The sequence below is a fragment of the Salvelinus alpinus genome, chromosome 14 (assembly GCF_045679555.1).
Source record: "Salvelinus alpinus chromosome 14, SLU_Salpinus.1, whole genome shotgun sequence".
Lineage (NCBI taxonomy): Eukaryota > Metazoa > Chordata > Actinopteri > Salmoniformes > Salmonidae > Salvelinus > Salvelinus alpinus.
In genome coordinates this window covers 10,266,335-10,289,368 of record NC_092099.1, presented here as the reverse complement: position 1 = coordinate 10,289,368, position 23,034 = coordinate 10,266,335, and the positions used below count along the sequence as shown (strand labels likewise).

At 42.7% G+C, this 23,034-nt stretch overlaps 1 protein-coding gene across 2 annotated transcripts in view; it reads left to right on the top strand.

Moving 5' to 3' along the window:
* Positions 1-20,207, top strand: part of pms1 (PMS1 homolog 1, mismatch repair system component) — a 58,255-nt gene extending 38,048 nt beyond the window's left edge. For both annotated transcript variants that reach the window (XM_071340361.1, XM_071340362.1), the window contains exons 12-13: positions 14,823-14,983; positions 17,467-20,207. In XM_071340361.1, coding sequence (XP_071196462.1) covers positions 14,823-14,983; positions 17,467-17,664 — 359 coding nt within the window. In that variant the 3' untranslated portion in view covers positions 17,665-20,207. The remainder of the gene's footprint in view (positions 1-14,822; positions 14,984-17,466) is intronic.
* The last annotated feature ends 2,827 nt before the right edge of the window (positions 20,208-23,034 follow it).

Here is a 23,034-nt window from a genome sequence, read left to right as displayed (position 1 = left end):
GGAAGCCAGTGGAGAGAGCGGAGGAGCGGGGTGACGTGAGAGAACTTGGGAAAGTTGAACACCAGACGGGCTGCGGCGTTCTGGATGAGTTGTAGGGGTTTAATGGCACAGGCAGGGAGCCCAGCCAACAGCGAGTTGCAGTAATCCAGACGGGAGATGACAAGTGCCTGGATTAGGACCTGCGCCGCTTCCTGCGTGAGGCAGGGTCGTACTCTGCGAATGTTGTAGAGCATGAACCTACAGGAACGGGTCACCGCCTTGATGTTAGTTGAGAACGACAGGGTGTTGTCCAGGATCACGCCAAGGTTCTTAGCACTCTGGGAGGAGGACACAATGGAGTTGTCAACCGTGATGGCGAGATCATGGAACGGGCAGTCCTTCCCCGGGAGGAAGAGCAGCTCCGTCTTGCCGAGGTTCAGCTTGAGGTGGTGATCCGTCATCCACACTGATATGTCTGCCAGACATGCAGAGATGCGATTCACCACCTGGTTATCAGAGGGGGGAAAGGAGAAGATTAATTGTGTGTCGTCTGCATAGCAATGATAGGAGAGACCATGTGAGGATATGACAGAGCCAAGTGCATGACACAAGTAATTTTTCCAACAATTGTTAAGACAGATAATTTCACTTATAATTCACTGTATCACAATTCCAGTGGGTCAGAAGTTGACTGTGCCTTTAAACAGTTTGGAAAATTCCTGAAAATTATGTTATGGCTTTAGAAGCTTCTGATAGGCTAATTGACATCATTTGAGTCAATTGGAGGTGTACCTGTGGATGTATTTCAAGGCCTACCTTCAAACTCGGTCCCTCTTTGCTTGACATCATGGGAAAATCAAAAGAAATCAGCCAAGACCTCAGAAAAAAAATTGTAGACCTCCACAAGTCTGGTTCATCTTTGGGAGCAATTTCCAAACGCCTGAAGGTACCACGTTCATCTGACAAACAATAGTATGCAAGTATGAACACCATGGGACCACGCAGCCGTCATACTGCTCAGGAAGGAGACGCATTCTGTCTCCTAGAGATGAACGTACTTTGGTGCAAAAAGTGCAAATCAATCCCAGAACAACAGCGAAGGACCTTGTGAAGATGCTGGAGGAAACAGGTTCAAAAGTATCTATATCCACAGTAAAACGAGTCCTATATCGACATGACCTGAAAGGCCGCTCAGCAAGAAAGAAGCCACTGCACCAACAGTGCCATAAAAAAGCCAGACTACGGTTTGCAACTGCACATGGGGACAAAGATCGTACTTTTTGTAGAACTGTCCTCTGGTCTGATGAAGCAAAAATAGAACTGTTTGGCCATAATGACCATCGTTATGTTTGGAGGAAAAAGTGGGATGCTTGCAAGCTGAAGAACACCATCCCAACCGTGAAGCACGGGGGTGGCAGCATCATGTTGTGGGGGTGCTTTGCTGCAGGAGGGACTGGTGCACTTCACAAAATAGATGGCATCACGAGACAGGACAATTATGTGGATATATTGAAGCAACATCTCAAGACATCAGTCAGGAAGTTAAAGCTTGGTCGCAAATGGGTCTTTTAAATGGACAATGACCCCAAGCATACTTCCAAAGTTGTGGCAAAATGGCTTAAGGACAACAAAGTCAAGGTATTGGAGTGGCCATCACAAAGCCCTGACCTCAATCCATAGAAAATTTGTGAGCAAGGAGGCCTACAAACCTGACTCAGTTACACCAGCTCTGTCAGGAGGAATGGGCCACAAATCACCCAATTTTTTGGGAAGCTTGTGGAAGGCTACCTGAAACGTTTGACCCAAGTTAAACAATTTAAAGGCAATGCTACTAATTGAGTGTATGTAAACTTCTGACCCACTGGGAATGTGATGAAATAAATAAAAGCTGAAATAAATCATTCTCTCTACTATTTTTCTAACATTTCACATTCTTAAAATAAAGTGGTGATCCTAACTGACCTAAGACAGGGGATTTTTTCGAGGATTAAATGGCAGGAATTGTGAAGAACTGAGTTTAAATGTCTTTGGCTAAGGTGTATGTAAACTTCCGACTTCAACTGTATGTAAGGTCCCACAGTTGACAGAGAATGTCAGAGCAAAAACCAAGCCACGAGGAAGGAATTGTCTATAGAGCTCCGAGACAGTATTGTGTCGGCACAGATCTGGGGAAGGGAGGGTACCAAAAAATGTCCACAGCATTGAAGGTCCCCATCATTCTTAAATGGAAGAAGTTTGGAACCACCAAGACGCTTCCTAGAGCTGGCCGCCTGGCCAAACTGAGCAATCGGGGGAGAAAGGTCAGTCTGACAGAGCTCCACAGTTCCTCTGTGGAGATGGGAGAACCTTCCAGAAGGACAACCATCTCTGCAGCACTCCACCAATCAGGTCTTTATGGTAGAGTGGCCAGACGTAAGCTATTCCTCAGTAAAAGGCACAGCCCACTTGGAGTTTGCCAAAAGGCACCTAAAGGACTCTCAGACCAGGAGAAACAAGATTCGCTGCCAAAGCCTGAATGCCGAGCGTCACGTCTGGAGGAAACCTGGCTCGATCCCTACGGTGAAGCATGGTGGTGACGGCGTCATGCTGTGGGGATGTTCTTCAGGGACTGGGAGACTGGTCAGGATCGAGGAAAAGATTAACAGAGCAAAGTACAGAGATATCCTTGATGAAAACCTGCTTCAGAGCGCGCTCAGGACCTCCAACTAGGGTAAAGGTTCACCTTACAACAGGACAATCGCCCTAAGCACACAGCCAAGACAACGCAGGAGTGGCTGAATGTCCTTGAGTGGCCCAGCCAGAGCTCGGACTTGAACCCGATCGAATATCTCTGGAGAGACCTGAAAATAGCTGTGCAGTGACGCTTCCCATCCAACCTGACATAGCTTGAGAGGATCTGCAGAGAAAATGGGAGAAACTCGCCAGATAATTCAAATCAAATTTTGTTGGGCAAATACGTGTGATTAGCAGATGTTATTGCGGGTGTAGTGAAATGCTTGTGCTTCTAGCTCCCACAGTGCAATAATATCTAACAAGTAGTATCTAACAAATTACTCAACATATACCCAATACACACACATCTAAGTAGGAATGAATTAAGACTATATACACTACCGTTCAAAAGGGTCACTTAGAAATGGCCTTGTTTTTCTAAGAAAGCAAAAACATTGTCAATTAAAATAACATCAAATTGATCAGAAATACAATGTAGACATTGTTACTGTTGTAAAGGACTATTACAGCTTTTTTTTTTTCTCTTCACAGAACAGCGTAAACTGGCTCTAACCAGAATAGAAAGAGCGGGAGGTCCCTGTGCACAACTGAGCAAGAGGACAAGTACATTAGTGTCTAGTTTGAGAAACAAACGCCTCACAGGTCCTCAACTGGTAGCTTCATTAAATAGTACCCGCAAAACACCAGTCTCAACGTCAACAGTGAAGAGGTGTCTCCGGAATGCTGGCCTTCTAGGCATAGTTGCAAAGAAAAAGCCATCTCAGACTGGCCAATAAAAATAAAAGATTAAGATGGGCAAAAGAACAGACACTGGACAAAGGAACTCTGCCTAGTAGGCCAGTTTCTCAAACTAGACACTAATGTACTTGTCCTCTTGCTCAGTTGTACACAGGGGCCTCCCACTCCTCTTTCTATTCTGGTTAGAGACAGTTTGCGCTGTTCTGTGAAGGGAGTAGTACACAGCGTTGTACGCGATCTTCAGTTTCTTGGCAATTTCTCGCATAGAAGAGCCTTAGTTTCTCAGAACAAGAATAGACTGATGCATTTCAGAAGAAAGGTCTTTGTTTCTGGCCATTTTGAGCCTGTAATTGAACCCACAAATGCTGATGCTCCAGATACTCAACTAGTCTAAAGAAGGCCAATTTTATTCCTTCTTTAATGACCACAACAGTTTTCAGCTGTGCTAACATAATGGCAAAGGGTTTTCTAATGAGGAAATTGCCTTTTTACCATTTTAAACTTGGATTAGCTAACAACATGCCATTGGAACACAGGAGTGATGGTTGTTGATAAGGGGCCTCAGTACGCCCATGTAGATGTTCCATAAAAAATCAGCCGTTTCCAGCTACAATAGTCATTTACAACATTAACAATGTCTGCACTGTATTTCTGATCAATTTGGTGTTATTTTAATGGACAAAAAATTAGGTTCTTTAAAAAACAAGGACATTTCTAAGTGACCCCAAACTTGTGAACGGTAGTGTACATCTATGGATGGGCGATGTCAGAGCGGAACGGACTAAGATACAGTAGTATAGAATACATTATATACATATGAGATGAGTAATGCCAGATATGTAAACATTATTAAGTGACTAAGATACCATAGAATAGTAGAGATAGAGGTGTGCCAAGCTTGTAGTGTCATACCCAAGATGACTCGAGTCTGTAATCGCTGCCAAAGGTGCTTTAACAAAGTACTGAGTCAAGGGTCTGAATACTTACGTAAATGTAATAGTATTTTTTTGTTGCAAAAATGACAACTTTTGCTTTGTCATTATTGGGTATTGTGTGTAGATTGATGAGGGGGAAAAAATATTTTAATTACTTTCAGAATAAGGTTGTAATGTAACAAAATGTGGAGAAAGTCAAGGGGTCTGAATACTTTCCGAATGCTTTGTAAGTTTGGATCAGAATCGCTGTTATAATCATTGGCCAGTACGGAGAATTAAGTTAAACCACCAGTTCAAATCCCTATCTCCATCCTTGGCTAATTTAGGAAAGGGACAATTTTCGCTAGCTTCCAGAGGAAGACAACACGACGAGATGCAATAATTCAAGTTGTTTCTGTCAATGGCGTATTGCTCTCGATGTGATACGATTGGAGGGAAGCCAAATCCAATTTATTGGTCATGGCATATCAAAAAAGTGTCATTCACAGTTGAGCTCACTCAGTTTTGCTGAATGCTGATTGGCAATTTTATATTTTTAAATATTAAGGGAGGCCAAATTCTTGCTGGCTTCCATTGCATTCAATGCTACTGCACCAACAATGTCATACTCTTTTTGACCAGAGAGCATCAGATCGATGGCCTACACATACAGACAGAGGGGTGCTGTTTCACTCGCTCGAATGCTTTCTCCGGGGAGATACATTGAGCCTCATGCGAATTGAAAGAACATTTTGAAACGCGGAGAGACGAAAGATACAATTTAAAATGTTTGTAAAATATATTGGTCAGCATTTCCCTGGTCCTGGTGATGCAGTTGGACACAGTGAAAGTTTATTGACTTGTTAAAAAGGATTTAAGCTTTTTTTTTTTTTTTTTTTTACCTGTTCGATGACTTCACTGGTTTCCTGGTCTGGTCCTTTCATCTTACTTACCTTCTCTCGCTGGTACATAAAACAGTGCATTTTACAGCCCACCCTTTCCTTCTGTTAGAAAATGGGCCTTTATTATTCCTTGATTCAAGCTGTTTAAAGGTCTGAAGGATTGTGCAATTCGATTTAACAAAGGTTGGGCTCATTGGACGTCATTAATGTCATAGTTCACAAATAATTTAGAAATGTCAAATATAAGAGCTGGAGTAACAGGATTATGGTAAATTTATTTCTGACAGAGTTGCTGTGTCAGTATTGTTTTAGCAGTGGATGAGAGAAAAAAAAGATAACATTTTCCACCCAAAATGCTTCCATCATATGCAACATGTTTAAAGTTATTCAAGGTTCTGCATTACTTTGTATGAAGTGGGTTTTCAGTGTTCAACAATTTCAAGTACCTTGTCTAGGTGCTGACTTGGGACCGACCGAATTCCCTCTGGGGGGGAAATGATAAAAATTCATCCCATTATCATTAGTCGTAGTTGTAATCCCTAGCTTTTCAATGTTTCACTTTTCAGTCAGTATTTGTGTACGGGTATATTTTTGTTTTTCATATGACATCCACACAGATTATCTGCATTGTAATGTGTAAATGTGTTCACTATTAATGGTGTTTGGTGTTAGATGGTACTGAACAGTCTCAAATACCTTGAATGGCTGTGAAAGCTAAAGCAAACTACTCCCCATCCCCCTTGTCTTCAGTTGGTGTGACCTTATTTTTTCTTGCAGTTGAAAAGTGCAAAAGGCCTTCTCCAAATCCTGGTTGTTTTTAGTGCCGGTATGGGTCACCTTAGTTGACTTTGGCATTTTGCCAGGCACTGTGCCCTCACAGTGGGTTTGTACCACAGAGTGCAGGTGAAGATAATGGCTGCCCTTTAGAGAGGGAAGAATTTCCAAGTATTTTTGTTGCCAATCCCAGCAGGTGGGTGTGAATGTGAGACTAGGTAGCCAGGATGGAGCGATTGCCAACGGTAGTAGCAATATCAGATTTTTAACAGTAATGTAATATTGCTCACATTTCTGGTCATAGGGGAAATGAGAGCTGGTATTATAATGGTCACAGTGGTTGTCTCCGAGGTCTCTTAGAACTTAAGTTGTGCTATGTTTTATCCTACAGAATAGCTGAGTGGCGGCTTATTGGCCCAAATTTGATCCTTTACCAGTGCGGCCCCTATTACATTTGCTTTCCTTTCGCCAATGTTTTTCCTCATTACTGAGTGATTAATGCAGGGCGACTGTATTGTCTTGAGTCACCTGCCACTGCAAGTAGTTAACCCATATCATCTGGATGCAATAGAGAAATGTGTATCGTGATTATTTGTTCACAGGCAAGGGTTTTGCCTCATAATAGTAGCACACAGGGTTGGGGAGTAACTGATTACATGTGTTTAAAGTTACATGGGATCTGATGGAAAGATGGCGCCAACAGAGAAGGGCGACATCTTAAGACTTCCAACCCAACTTTGCTATTTATTGACTTTTTTTGTGTTCATTTTAACTTTTTGGACAAAGTTCATACTAGTATAACATATGACCGCCACACACTTCTTTACATCAGATTGACAGTTACTAACCTCGATTTCAACTTCAAATCCGACTCTGACTCAGCTGTTTCCTTGTTCATACTGGACCCCATTCCTTTGTTTCATGGGCTACCAAAACACAGAAGGCGTGGACACGATAGACGAGCCGGCATCCTGGTGAGATTGAGACGAAGAGAAAACCGACCGGCACGCTCTATTGGCAAATGTCCAGTCACTCGAGAATAAGATGGATGAGCTTCTTTCAAGAGTCTCCTATCAGAGAGACTTGAAAGAGACGTGGCTGGATGACTCTATGTACATAGAACTCAGTGGTTTCTCCATGCAGCGGCACGATCGGATGAAGGCGGCCTTGGGCAAGTCCAAAGGGGAAGAGGTGTGCCTCTTCATAAACAACTGGTGCACACCTCTGACACTCAACAAACTGAATGGGAGCAAAAACAAACAAGAAACCACTCAACCAGAGGCAGCTTTTCTGGTGGGCGGAGACATTAAAACCATTCAACCTAACTTTTACCAACACGTCTCCTGTGCCACTAGGGGCACAAACTTTAGACCACTTTTATTCTAGACACAGAAATGCACACAAGGCCCTCCTTCGTCCTCCCTTTGCCATATCTGACCACGACTTTATTCTCCTGCTTCCTGAATACAAACAAAAGCTCAAACAGGAAGTACCAGTGACACGCTCAATACGGAATTGGTCTGATGAAGCAGAAGCGAGGCTACAAGACTGTTTTGCTAGGGTCAATGCTATTCGAGATCCTTGGGACGTCACTACCCTAAACCTAACGTTAACCCCTACCCTAAACATAAAGATAAGGAAACCATTATTAAAAACATTTTGGCATGTATTTATCACCTTAGTTTAGTGCCTAAAATATCTCCATGTCTACTTCAATTCATTTTTTAAAACTGGTACCGGGGACCTTCAGACGAGTCTTGTGAGGCTTGTGGGCGTATTAGAGCAATAGATTTGTAAAATGTAATAACTTCACGAAAAAGGGAAGGGGTCTGAATACTTTCCGAATGCACTACATGGCCATTAAGGCAAAATCTTTCTTCAAGATGAAGTGAAAGCAGGGTCAAATAATAAGCACAGTGTTTGAGGGTGCAACAGGTCAGTACCTCAGCAGTGAATGTCAGTTGGCTTTTCATAACCAAGCATTCAGAGGTCGAGGCAGCAGGTGCAGTAGAGCGAGAGAGAGGGAGGTTGTCGAAACGGCAGGTCCGGGATAGGGTAGCACGTCCGGTGAACAGGTGCAGTGAGAACAGCAGAAACTGGATCAGCAGCACGACCAGATGGCCTGGTGATGAGGACAGCGAGGAGTTGTCAGGCCAGGTAGTCCTGAGGCATGTTCGTTGGGCTCAGGTCCAACGGGAGAGATAAGCGAAATGGGAGAATTAGAGGGAGCATACCTAAGATCATGCCTGACACCAAGTAAGACAGGAGAATTGCACCAGATAGGACAGACTCACCCTAGCTTCCCTGGCACATAGACTATTGCAGCATAGATATTGGAGACTGAGGCGGGGGGTTGGGGAAACTGTGGCCTCGTCCAAAGTTACCCCCAGACAGGAGATAACCCCACCCACTTTGCCAAAGCACAGTCCCCACATCACCAAAGGGATATCAACAGACCACTAACTTTACTACCCTGACACAAGGCTGAATATAGCCCACGAAGATATCGCCCTACTACACAAGCACGAGGGGGTGCAATGCCGGACAGGAAGATCATGTCAGTGACTCAACGCACTCAAGTCAAGTATAGTGAATAAAGCCTGGTACGTGATGCACCTCTCCTTGGGAGGGCATGGGAGAGTGCGAGCAAGCCAGTGACTCAGCTCCCTTAGGTTCAGAGGCAGATAATCGCAGTGGAGAGAGGGGAGCCGGCCAGCAGACACAGCAAAGGTGGTTCGTCATGAGCCAGACTACACTCAATCAATACTGAAGAGATCGGTCTTCAGTAAAGACTTAAAAGTTGAGACCCACTCGGTGTCTCACATGGATCGTCAGACCATTCCATAAAAATGGAGCTCTATAGGAGAAAGCCCTGCCACCAGCTGCCTCCAAATTCTAGGGCCTTGCGTCTTGTGACCGTAGCGTATGTGTAGGTATGTACAGCAGGACCAAATCGGAGAGCTAGGTAGGAGCAGGTTCATGTAATTCTTTGTAGGTTAGCAGTAAAACCTTTAAATCAGCCCTAACCTTAACAGGAAGCCAGAGTCTAGCACTGGAGTAATATGATTTTTTGGGGGGGTTCTAGTCGAGATTCTAGCAGCCATATTTAGCACTAGCTGAAGTTTATTTAGTGCCTTGTCCGGGTAGCGGAGAGTAGAGCATTGCAGTATTATAATATTGAAGTGACAAAAGCATGGATTAGCTTTTCTGCATAATTTGGACGAAAAGTTTCAGATTGTTGCAATGTTACGAAGCCGTAAAAAAGTGGGTCTTTAAATAATTTTGATATGTTAGTCAAAAGAGAGATCAGGGTCCAGAGTAACGCCGAGGTCCTTCAGTTTTTGAGAGCTGTACTATCTTCGAGATTCATTGTTAGATCCGACAGCAGACCTAGAAGTAGCATCTCTGTTTTGTCCGAGTTTAAAAGCCATCCACTTCCTTATGTCTGAAACACAGGCTTCCAGGGTTGGCAATTTTTGGGCTTCCACATGTTTCATTGAAATGTACAGCTCTTTTAAATGTTTTATTTCACCTTTATTTAACCAGGTAGCCCAGTTGAGAACATGTTCTCATTTACAACTGCGACCTGGCCAAGATTAAGCAAAGCAGTGCGACAAAAACAACAGTTACACATGGGATAATCAAACGTACAGTCAATAACACAATAGAAAAATCTGTATACAGTGTGTGAAGTAAGGAGGTAAGGCAATAAATAGGCCAATAGTGGCGAAGTAATTGCAATTTAGCAATTTACACTGGAGTGATGGATGTGCAAGTAGAAATACTGGTGTACAAAAGAGCAGAAAAACAAATATGGGGATGAGGTAGGTAGTTGTTTGGATGGGCAATTTACAAATGGGCTGTGTACAGCTGCAGCGATCGGTAAGCTGCTCTGACAGCTGACGCTTAAAGTTAGTGAGGGAGATATAAGTCTCCAACTTCAGTGATTTTTGCAATTCGTTCCAGTCATTGGCAGCAGAGAAGTGGAAGGAAAGGCGGCCAAAGTAGGTGTTGGCTTTGGGGGTGACCAGTAAAATATACCTGCTGGAGCGCGTGCTACGGGTGGGTGTTGCTATCGTAACCAGTGAGCTGAGATAAGGCGGGGCTTTACCTAGCAAAAACTTATAGTTGACCTGGAGCCAGTGGGTTTGGCGACGAATATGTAGCGAGGACCAGCCAACAAGAGCATACAGGTCGCAGTGGTGGGTAGTAGATGGGGCTTTGGCGACAAAACGGATTGCACTGTGATAGACTGCACCCAATTTGCTGAGTAGAGTGTTGGAGGCTATTTTGTAAATGACATCACCGAAGTCAAGGATCGGTAGGATAGTCAGTTATACGAGGGTATGTTTGGCAGCAGGAGTGAAGAAGGCTGTGTTGCAAAATGGAAGCCGATTCTAGATTTAACTTTGGATTGGAGATGCTTAATGTGAGTCTGGAAGAAGAGTTTACAGTCTAGCCAGACACCTAGGTATTTATAGTTGTCCACATATTCTAAGTCAGAACCGTCCAGGGTAGCGATCGGGCAGCGATCGGTTGAAGAGCATGCATTTAGTTTTACTAGCATTTAAGAGCAGTTGGAGGCCACGGAAGGAGTGTTGTATGGCATTGAAGCTCGTTTGGAGGCTTGTTAAAACATTGTCCAAAGAAGGGCCAGATGTGTACAGTATGGTGTCGTCTGCATAGAGGTAGATCAAAGAATCACCCGCAGCAAGAGCGACGACATTGATATATACAGAGAAAAGAGTTGGCCTGAGAATTGAACCCTGTGGCACCCCCAGAGACTGTCAGAGGTCCGGACAACAGGCCCTCCGATTTGACACACTGAACTCCATTTGAGAAGTACAGTGGAAGTCAGAAGTCTACATACACTTAGGTTGGAGTAATTAAAACTTGTTAACAAACTATAGTTTTGGCAAGGCGGTTAGAACATCTACTTTGTGCATGACACAAGTAATTTTTCCAACAATTGTTTACAGACAGATTATTTCACTTATAATTCACTGTATCACAATTCCAATGGGTCAGAAGTTTACATACACTAAGTTGACTGTGCCTTTAAACAGCTTGGAAAATTCCAGAAAATTATGTCAGAAGCTTCTGATATAGGCTAATCGACATCATTTGAGTCAATTGGAGGTGTACCTGTGGATGTATTTCAAGGCCTACCTTCAAACTCAGTACCTCTTTGCTTGACATCATGGGAAAATCAAAAGAAATCAGCCAAGACCTCAGAAAAAGAATTGTAGACCTCCACAAGTCTGGTTCGTCCTTGGGAGCAATTTCCAAACGCCGGAAGGTACCACGTTCATCTGTACAAACAATAGTACGCAAGTATAAACACCATGGGACCACGCAGCCATCATACCACTCAGGAAGGAGACGCGTTCTGTCTCCTAGAGATGAACGTACTTTGGTGCAAAAAGTGCAAATCAACCCCAGAACAACAGCGAAGGACCTTGTGATGATGCTGGAGGAAACCGGTACAAAAGTATCTATATCCACAGTAAAACGAGTCCTATTTCGACATAACCCGAAAGGCCGCTCAGCAAGGAAGAAGCCACTGCTCCAAAACTGCCATAAAAAGCCAGACTACAGTTTGCAACTGCACATGGGGAGAAAGATCGTACTTTTTGGACAAATGTCCTCTGGTCGGCAAAAATAGAAATGTTTGGCGATAATGACCATCGCTATATTTGGAGGAAAAAGGGGGAGGCTTGCAAGCTGAAGAACACCATCCCAACCGTGAAGCACGGGGGTGGCAGCATCATGTTGTGGGGGTGCTTTGCTGCAGGAGGGACTGGTGCACTTCACAGAATAGATGGCATCAGGAGGCAGGAAAATGATGTGGATATATTGAAGCAACATCTCAAGACATCAGTCAGGAAGTTAAAGCTTGGTCGCAAATGGGTCTTCCAAATGGACAATGACCACAAGCATATTTCCAAAGTTGTGGCAAAATGGCTTAAGGACAACAAAGTCAAGGTATTGGAGTGGCCATCACAAAGTCTTGACCCCCAATCCCATAGAACATTTGTGGGCAGAACTGAAAAAGCGTGTGCGAGCAAGGAGGCCTACAAACCTGACTCAGTTACACCAGCTCTGTCAGGAGGAATGGGCCAAAATTCACCCAACTTATTGTGGGAAGCTTGTGGAAGGCTACCCAAAACGTTTGACCCAAGTTAAACAACGACTTGCCAAAACTATAGTTTGTTAACAAGAAATGTGTGGAGTGGTTGAAAAACTAGTTTTAATGACTCCAACCTAAGTGTATGTACACTTCTGACTTCAACTCCAATACTTCGTACCCCTGCACATTGATCAGGCACTAGGAGTCCCTGTATATAGCTCCATTCCTGTGTATTTTAATTTATTCCTTGTGTTAGTATATCTTTTTTTCATATAATTTTTTAACTGCATCATTGGGAAGGGCTCATAAGCAAACAAGCGTTTCACAATAGTCTATACCCGTTGTATTCGGTACATATGTCCAATACAATTTGATTACAAAAAGACTAACTGTAATCAGTTACAAATCAAATGTTATTGGTCACATACACATGGTTATCAGATGTTATTGTGAGTGTAGCGAAATGCTTGTGCTTCTAGTTCCGACTGTGCAGCAATATCTAACAAGTAATATCAAACAATTCCACAACAGATACTTAATACACACAAATCTAAGTAAAGGACTGGAACAATATATGGATGAGCAATGACAGAGCGACATAGGCTAAGATGGTATAGAATACAGTATATACCTATGAGATGAGTATTGCAAATATATAAACATTAAAGTGATTAGTGTTCCATTTATTATTGGGGCCAATCATCTCAAGTCTGTATGAAGGCAGCAGCCTCTCTGTGTTAGTAATGGCTGTTTTAACAGTCTGATGGCCTTGCGATAGAAGATATTTTTCAGTCTCCCTGTCCCAGCTTTGATGCACCTGTACTGACCTCGCCTTCTGGATGGTAGCGGGGTGAACAGGCAGTGGCTCGGGTGGTTGTTGTCCTTGATGATCTTTTTGGCCTTCCTGTGACATTGGGTGCTGTAGGTGTCTGGAGGGCAGATAGTTTGCCCCCCTGGTGATGCGTTGTGCAGACCGCACCACCCTCTGGAGAGCCCTGCGGTTGAGGGTGGTGCAGTTGCCGTACCAGGCGGGTGATACAGCCCCGACAGGATGCTCTCAATTGTGCATCTGTAAAAGTTTGTGAGGGTTTTAGATGACAAGCCAAATTTCTTCAGCCTCCTGAGGTTGAAGAGGCGCTGTTGCGCCTTCTTCACCACACTGTCTGTGTGGGTGGACCATTTCAGTTTGTCCGCGATGTTACACTTTTGGACAGGTGACTAGTAACTAATGGATTACATTTAGAAAGTAACCTACCCAAGCCTAGTAGCACATTGTTTGGTGTATGCAAAACATTTCTCTCCACTGTGGTAATATTTTTCATATATACTGAACAAAAATATAAATTCAACATTCAACAATTTCATAAATTGCAAATAAATTCATTAGGCCGTAATCTATTGATTTCACATAAATGGGAATGCAAATATGCATCTGTTGGTCACAGATACCTTTTTTTTTCTTTTGAAAAAAAAGTAGGTGCGTGGATATGAAAACCAGTCAGAATCTGGTGTGATCACCATTTGACTCATGCGGCGTGACACATCTCCTTCACATAGAGTTGATCAGGCTGTTGATTGTGGCCTGTGGCATGTTGTCCCACTCCTCTTCAATGGCTGTGCGAAGTTGCTAGATATTGTCGGGAACTGGAACACGCTGTCGTACTCGTCGATCCAGAGCATCCCAAATGTTTGTTTCACTCCTGCACGGTCTTAGCAGCTTACAGGAAATGTGTACAGATCTTTCCCACATGGGGCTGTGTATTATCATGCTGAAACATGAGGTGATGGCGGCGGATGAATGGCATGACAATGGGCCTAAGGATCTCGTGACGGTATCTCTGTGCATTCAAATTGCCATAGATAAAATGCAATTGTGTTCGTTTTCCGTAGCTTATGCCTGCCCTTACCATTACCCCATCGCCACCATGGGCACTCTGTTCACAATGTTGATATCAGCAAACCGCTCGCCCACATGACGCCATACACATGGTATGCGGTTGTGAGGCCGGTTGGAGATACTGGCAAATTCTCTAAAACAACGTTGGAGGCTGCTTATGGTAGAGAAATGAACGTTACATTTTCTGGCAACTGCTCTGGTGGACATTCCTGCAGTCAGCATGCAAATTGCACACTCCCTCAACTTGACATCTGTGATATTGTTGTGTGACAAAACTGCGCATTTTAGAATGGCCTTTTTATTTTCCCTAGCACAAGGAGTACTTGTGTAATGATCATGTGGTTTAATCAGCTTCTTGATATGCCACACCTGTCACGTGGATAGATTATCTTGGCAAATGAGAAATGCTCACTAACAGGGATGTAAACAAATTTGTGCACAAAATTATACAAGCTTTTTGTGCGTATGGAACATTTCTGTTATCTTTTATTTCAGCTCATTAAACATGGGACCAACACTGTATACTTTTTATTCAACAACATTGTATGCCATTAGGATCATTTTCCGCCTCAATATTTTGTTTCCAGTCTGCAAAGACATCGTAATAGTCATTTAGCACTCTATTTGGCCCCTTGGTTGTTTTACTTGGACCCCAGTATGGGTGTAAATCACAATATTTATTTATTATTCTTTCCTGGAGATAGTTGTTAGTGTCTGGAGTATATTAATCCTTGTTTTCTGCTTTCTTTGGCCAGGGTCCTCGTCCACTGAGAGACATCTGGAAGTGACAGCGATGGCCGAGTGCGTGCCTTTCCTCGGTATGGAGGACCTCAGGGAGATCCTTACAGCTGTTCTGCACAGGAATGCTAAGACCGTGCAGGAGTGCCGGCCGCTAAAAGTCACCAACTACCTTCAGGTAAGAAATAAACATTGATTCATGTACCTGAAAATAAGGCTCACTTACACAATAACAAATATATGTGTGAATATGCAGTGCCTTCAGAAAGTATTCACACCCGTTGACTCTTTCCACATTTTGCTGTTAAAGCCTGAATTTAAAATGTATTCCATTTAGATTTTTTTTTGTCACTGGCCTAAACAAATACCCCATAATATTAAAGTGGAAATATGTTTTTAGAAATGTTTACATATGAATTAAATATCAAAATCTGAAATGTCTTGAGTCATTCAACCCATTTTGTAATGGCAAGCCTAAATAAGTTCAGGAGTAAACATTTGCTTAACAAGTCACATAATAAGTTGCAATAATAGTGTTTAACATGATTTTTGAATGATTACCTCATCTCTATACTCCACACATACAAGTATCTGTAAGGTCCCTCAGTCGAGTAGTGAATTTCAAACACAGGTTCAACCACAAAGACCAGGGAGGTTTTCCAATGCCTCGCAAAAAAGGGCACCTATTGGTAGATGGGTAAAACAAAACAAAAAGCAGACATCGAATATCCCTTTGAGCATGGTGAAGTTATTAATTACACTTTGGATGGTGTATCAATACACCCAGTCACTAGAAAGGTACATATGTCCTTAACTCAGTTGCCGGAGAGGAAGGATACCACTCAGGGATTTCACCATGAGTCCAACTGTGACTTTAAACCCGCTACAGAGTTTAATGGCTGTGATAGAAGACAACTGAAGATGGATCAACAACATTGTAGTTACTCCACAATACTAACCTAATTGACAGAGAGAAAAGAAGCCTGTACAGAATACAAATATTCCCAAACATGCATCCTTTTTGCAACAAGGCACTAAAGTTATACTGCCCCCCCAAAAAGTTTTTAAGGATAAAAAACTTACGGAAAGGAGCTAAGCACGGGTAAAATCCTAGAGGAAACCTGGTTGTCTGCTTCCCCCCCAGGCACTGGGTGACGAATTCAACTTTCAGCAGGACAATAACCTAAAACACAAGGCCAAATCTACACTGGAGTTGCTTACCAAGAAGACAGTGAATGTTCCTGAGTGGCCGAGTTACAGTTTTGACTTAAATCTACTTGTAAATCTATGGCAAGACCTTAAATGGTTTTCTAGCAATGATCAACAACCAGTTTGACAGAACTTGAAGAATTTTTAAAAGAATAATGGGCAAATTTTGCACAATCCAGGTGTGGAATGCTCTTAGAGACTTACCCAGAAAGACTCAGTTGCAATCGCTGCCAAAGGTGCTTCTTCAAGGTATTGACGTGTGTGTTTGTGTGTTTGTGTGTTTGTGTGTTTGTGTGTGTGTGTGTGTGTGTGTGTGTGTGTGTGTGTGTGTGTGAATACTTATGTAAATGAAATGTTTCTGTATTTCATTTTCAATAGATGAGCAAAATGTCTAAACATGTTTTCACTTTCACTGTCATAGAGCAGGGGTGGGCAACTCCAGTCTTCGAGGGCCGGATTGGTGTCACTTTTCCTCCATCCCTAGCAAACGCAGTTGATTAATCAAATTGCATTCTAAACTGAAGATCATGATTAGGTGATTATTGTTCGCTGGAGCTGGGGGAAAACTGTGACACCAATCCGGCCCTCTAGGACTGGAATTGCCCACCTCTGTTATAGAGTATTGTGTGTAGATGGGTGAGAAAAAACATTGATTTAATGCATTTTGAATTCAGGCTATAACACAACAAAATGTGGAATAAGTCGAGGGGTATGAATACTTTCTGAAGGCACTGTGTGTGTATGTGTAAGGTTCCTATGCTGTACTTTCCTGTGGGTAAATGTATGATGGTTAAATTGATGTGAAGGTCTTGAAAGCCCTTTATCATGTGATGAAAGTGGAGATGGAGTCAAGACTGGAACACTCAGCCAGAGACCCATTGAGACCTAGACCCTGTATATTGACATCATGAGACCAAGACCAATTCATTGTGATGAAACGAGACCCAGAGAAATAATACATTCTCTCTAAACATTTTGGTATCCGGCTTCCACGTTTAAGAAGCAAGGTAAGTAAGAGTAGCCATGTCCAAACCAGAATGGCCCATAGGGCAAAAGCGTACCTCTTGTTTGTATCATAAAACAGCTTGATGTACAAGTACACACCCTGGACAGGTTGCTAGTCTATCACAGGGCCTTACCACAAATCCATCTCCCCAACACCCAACCTTCCAATCTCAGGGCAGATACTCTTACCCCAAGGCCACTGAGTTGGTCAGAAAGCAAGGTGGTGCATCTTGACCACATGAGTTTAGAGACTACAAAAAACAATGGTATTTTCTGATACTAGGAGCCGAGATCAAGACCCAGACCAGGATAGTGGTGCCAAGAAGCAGACACCTTTCCAAGACCCAATGTCGACATCAAGACCACTAGATCAAGACTATCTCTAGGTGAAAGCCAAATATACTGATTATGTTGCCTTTAATGCATGATGGTGTGTTCCACTTGAAGGGAGAAGCTGTTCGACTGGCCCGTCAGCTGCCTGTGACCCTTGCCAAAGAGGATGTGGAGGACACACTTTTGCGGATGCAACAGCAGCTAGAGGAGACCAGCCAAGCCTGCATCCATGGACAAGCCTTTTTCCACCACCTTTCTGACATTCCTGACACCGAACAAGAGGCGCTGAAGATCATGTCCAATATTTTGTAGCTTTCTTACCTTTTTGTTACCTTTTTGTTACCTTTTCCATGGAAGTATAGAGCTAGTTAAAACAAACCCTGGATAAAGTGCATTTGGAAAGTAATCGGACCCCTTGACTTTTTCCGCATTTTGTTACGTTACAGTCTTACTCTAAAAGGGCTTAAATTGTTTTTTGTTCATCAATCTACACACAATTCCCCATAATGACGACGCAAAAACAGGTGTTTAGACATTTTTGCAAATGTATTCAAAATAAAACATTTACGTAAGTATTCAGACCCTTACTCAGTACTTTGTTGATGCACCTTTGGCAGCGATTACAGCCTCGAGTCTTCTTGGGTATGACGCTACAAGCTTGGCACACCTGAATTCGGGGAGTTTCTCCCATTCTTCTCTGAAGATCCTCTCAAGCTCTGTCAGGTTGGATGGGGAGCGTTGCTGCACAGCTATTTTCAGGTCTCCAGAGATGTTAGATTGGGTTTGGGTTCTGGCTGGCTGACATTCAGAGACTTGTCCCGAAGTCACTCCTGCATTGTCTTGGCTGTGTGCTTTGGGTCGTTGTCCTGTTAGTAGGTGAACCTTCGCCCCAGTCTGAGGTCTGAGTGCTCTGGAGCAGGTTTTCATCAAGCATCTCTCTGTACTTTGCTCCGTTCAGCTTTCCCTCGATCCTGACTAGTCTCACAGTCCCTGCCTCTGGAAAAACATGGTGCCAGGTTTCCTCCAGACGTGACGCTTGGCATTCAAGCCAAATAGTTCAATCTTGGTTTTATCAGACCAGAGAATACTGTTCCTCATGGTCTGAGAGTCCTTTAGGTGCATTTTGGCAAACTCCAAGTGGGCTGTCGTGCCTTTCACTAATGAGTGTCTTCTGTCTGCCCACTCTACCATAAAGGCCTGATTGGTGGAGAGCTGTAGAGATGGTTGTCCTTCTGGAAGGTTCTCCCATCTCCACAGAGGAACTGTGGAGCTCTGTCAGACTGACCATCGGGTTCAATGTCACCTCCCTGACCAAGTCTCTTTTCTCCCAATTGCTCAGTTTGGCCGGGCATCCAGCTCTTGGAAGAGTCTTGGTGGTGCCAAACTTCTTCCTTTTAAGAATGATTGAGGCCACTGTGTTCTTGGGGACTTTCCTTGCTGCATAATTTTTTTGGGCACCCTTCCCCAGATCTGTGCCTCGACACAACCCTGTGTCGGAACTCTACGGACAATTCCTTCCTCATGACTTGGTTTTTGCTCTGACATGGACTGTCAACTGTGGGACCTTATATAGACTGGTGATGTTACCACAGGTGGACTCCAATCAAGTTGTAGAAACATCTCAAGGATGATCAATGGAAACAGGATGCACCTGAGCTCAATTTCAAGTTTTATAGCAAAGGGGCTGAATACTTATGTAAATAAGGTCTTTCTGTTTTTTATTTTTAATACATTTGCAAAAATGTCAAATCTATTTTCTCTTCGTCATTATTGGGTATTGTGTGTAGATTGCTGAGATTTTTTATTTATTTAACCCGTATTTGAAGATCTGCTTATAATTAAGATGTGGTGTTCCTGATTTATAAAAAAAAAAATGCAGGTCTTCATAATAAATGGTTTTATGTGTGTATTTACTAATGTTAATGAAAGTGAATAAATGCATGTTATACAATTAATTATTATTTTTTACATAGTTTAGTTAAGCAGGTCTTATAAGGTTACAAGAAATGTCCATATTCAGCTTATCGACTATCTAATATATGCATTATATTTCGATTTTGCACAACACTTTTAATTCAGTCTACAAAGTAATAATAATTATGCTGAATAAGTTTTTGTTAATGGATGAATTGGTCATCAAATTTGATCTGATCTTCATCTAAGTCACAACAATAGACACAGTGTGCTTCAACTAATAACACACAAATGATTGTATTTTTCTTGTATATATTGAATAGATCATTTAAACATTCACAGTGTAGATTGGAAAAAGTATGTGAACCCCTAGGCTAATGACTTCTCCAAAAGCTAATTGGAGTCAGCTAACCTGGAGTCCAATCAATGAGACGAGATTGGAGATGTTGGTTAGAGCTGCCCTGCAATATAAAAAAACACTCACAAAATGTAGGTTTGCTATTCACATGAAGCATTTCCTGATGTGAACCATGCCTCGAACAAAAGAGATCTCAGAAGACCTAAGATTAATAATTGTTGACTTGCATAAAGCTGGAATGGGTTACAAAAGTATCTCTTAAAGCCTTGATGTCCATCAGTCCACGGTAAGACAAATTGTCTATAAATGGAGAAAGTTCAGCACTGTTGCTACTCTCCCTAGGAGTGGCCATCCTGCAAAGATGACTGCAAGAGCACAGTGCAGAATGCTCAATGAGGTTAAGAAGAATCCTAGACTGTCAGTTCCCGTGGTCCCTATGGTCCCGTGTGGCTCAGTTGGTAGAGCATGGCGCTTGCAACGCCAGGGTTGTGGGTTCATTCCCCACGGGGGACCAGGATGAATATGTATGAACTTTCCAATTTGTAAGTCGCTCTGGATAAGAGCGTCTGCTAAATGATGTAAATGTAATGTAAATGTAGTTAGACTTACAGAAATCTCTGGAACATGCAAACATCTCTGTTGACAATTCTACGATACGCAAAACACTAAACAAAAATGGTGTTCATGGGAGGACACCATGGAAGAAGCCACTGCTTTCCAAAAAAAACATTGCTGCATGTCTGAAGTTTGCAGAAGTGCACCTGGAAGTTCCACAGCGCTACTGGCAAAATATTCTGTGGACAGATTAAACTGAAGTTGAGTTGTTTGGAAGGAACACAACACTATGTGTGGAGAAAAAAAGGCACAGCACACATCAAAACCTCATCCCAACTGTAAAGTATGGTGGAAGAGCATCATGGTTTGGGGCTGCTTTGCTACCTCAGGGCCTGAACAGCTTGCTATCATTGACGGAAAAATGAATTCCCAAGTTTATCAAGACATTTTGCAGGAGAATGTTAGGCCCTCTGTCCGCCAATTGAAGCTCAACAGAAGTTGGGTGATGCAACAGGACAACGACTCAAAACACAGAAGTAAATCAACAACAGAATGGCTTCAACAGAAGGAAATGGCTCAGTCAGAGTCCTGACCTCAACCCGATTTGAGATGCTGTGGCATGACTGTGGCATCACACCAGACATCCCAAGAATATGTCTGAACTGAAACAGTTTTGTAAAGAGGAATGGTCAAAAATTCCTCCTGACCATTGTGCAGGTCTGATCCTCAAATACAGAAAACTTTTGGTTTAGGTTATTGCTGCCAAAGTAGGGTCAACCAGTTATTAAATCCAAGGGTTCACATTTCCCACCCTGCACTGTGAATGTTTACACTGTGTTCAATAAAGACATGAAAACGTCTAATCTTTGTGTATTATTAGTTTAAGCGAACTGTGTTTGTCTATTGTTGTGACCTAGATGAAAATCAGATCAAATTTTATGACCAATTTATTTATTTATTTAAAATCATGTGTTGAATAATCTGTGTCATCATGGGTGTAGTACTTATGCTTATCTGCAGAGCTCTTCAGAATTTTGGGGGGAGACAACAAACACTCTTAGGCGTTTGAGTATGTTGGCCACAAAGTAGAGAACAATATTCATCACACATCCCCCAACTCAACTCTACCCATCAGGAACTCACATTCTTATGCAGTGTGCTAGCCTACTTCTAAGAACTGGGTCAGCCTGAGTTGCTGGGCTGTAACCATTCAGCATGATCATGCTCCCGCTGATAGCTGTGATTACTTGAATGGGAGCCAACTATATCTTCACGTCCCGGATTCTTCATGGTACGCACCTCACTTGGCCCTGTGCTGGACTTTTTTGTGTTTGAGTGTGAAACAATTCCTTCATGAGCAAAAAAACACAGCCTTGTCCTGTGTTACATGTAGGCACCGACAGTTGAAGTCGGAAGTTTATATACACCGTAGCCAAATACATTTAAACTCAGTTTTTCACAATTCCTGACATTTAATCCGAGTAAAAATTGCCTGTTTTAGGTCAGTTAGGATCACCACTTTATTTTAAGAATGTGAAATGTCAGAATAATAGTAGAGAATGATTTCAGCTTTTATTTCTTTCATCACATTACCAGTGGGTCAGAAGTTTACATACACTCAATTAGTATTTGGTAGCGTTGCCTTTAAATTGTTTAACTTGGGTCAAACGTTTCATGTAGCCTTCCACAATAAGTTGGGTGAATTTTGGCCCATTCCTCCTGACAGAGCTGGTGTAACTGAGTCAGGTTTGTAGGCCTCCTTGCTCGCAAACGCTTTTTCAATTCTGCCCACAAATTTTATTTTTGGATTGAGGTCAGGGCTTTGTGATGGCCACTCCAATACCTTGACTTTGTTGTCCTTAAGCCATTTTGCAACAACTTTGGAAGTATTTTTATATTTGACCTTTATTTAACTAGGCAAGTCAGTTAAGAACAAATTCGTATTATCAATGACAGCCTATGAACAGTGGGTGAACTGTCTTGTTCAGAACAGCAGATTTTTACCTTATCAGCTCGGGGATTCGATCTTGTAACCTTTTGTTTACTAGTCCAACGCTCTAACCAATAGGCCACCTGCCGCCCCATATGCTTGGGGTCATTGTCCATTTGGAAGACCCATTTGCGACCAAGCTTTAACTTCCTGATTGATGTCTTGAGATGTTGCTTCAATATATCCACATAATTGTCCTGCCTCATGATGCCATCTATTTTGTGAAGTGCACCAGTCCCTCCTGCAGCAAAGCACCCACACAACATGATGCTGCCACCCCCATGCTTCACAGTTGGGATGCTGTTCTTCAGCTTGCAAGCCTCCCCTTTTTCCTCCAAACATAACGATGGTCATTATGGCCAAACAGTTCTATTTTTGTTTCATCAGACCAGAGGACATTTCTCCAAAAAGTACAATCTTTGTCCCCATGTGCAGTTGCAAACCGTAGTCTGGCTTTTTTATGGCGGTTTTGGAGCAGTGGCATCTTCCTTGCTGAGGGGCCTTTCAGGTTATGTCGATATAGGACTCGTTTTACTGTGGATATAGATACTTTTGTACCGGTTTCCTCCAGCATCATCACAAGGTCCTTTGCTGTTGTTCTGGGATTGATTTGCACTTTTTGCACCAAAGTAAGTTCATCTCTAGGAGACAGAACGGCGTCTTCTTCCTGAGCGTTATGACGGCTGCGTGGTCCCATGGTATTTATACTTGCGTTCTATTGTTTGTACAGATGAACGTGGTACCTTCAGGTGTTTGGAAATTGCTCACAAGGACGAACCAGACTTGTGGAGGTCTACAATTATTTTTCTGAAGTCTTTTGATTTTCCCATGACGTCAAGCAAAGAGGCACTGAGTTTGAAGGTAG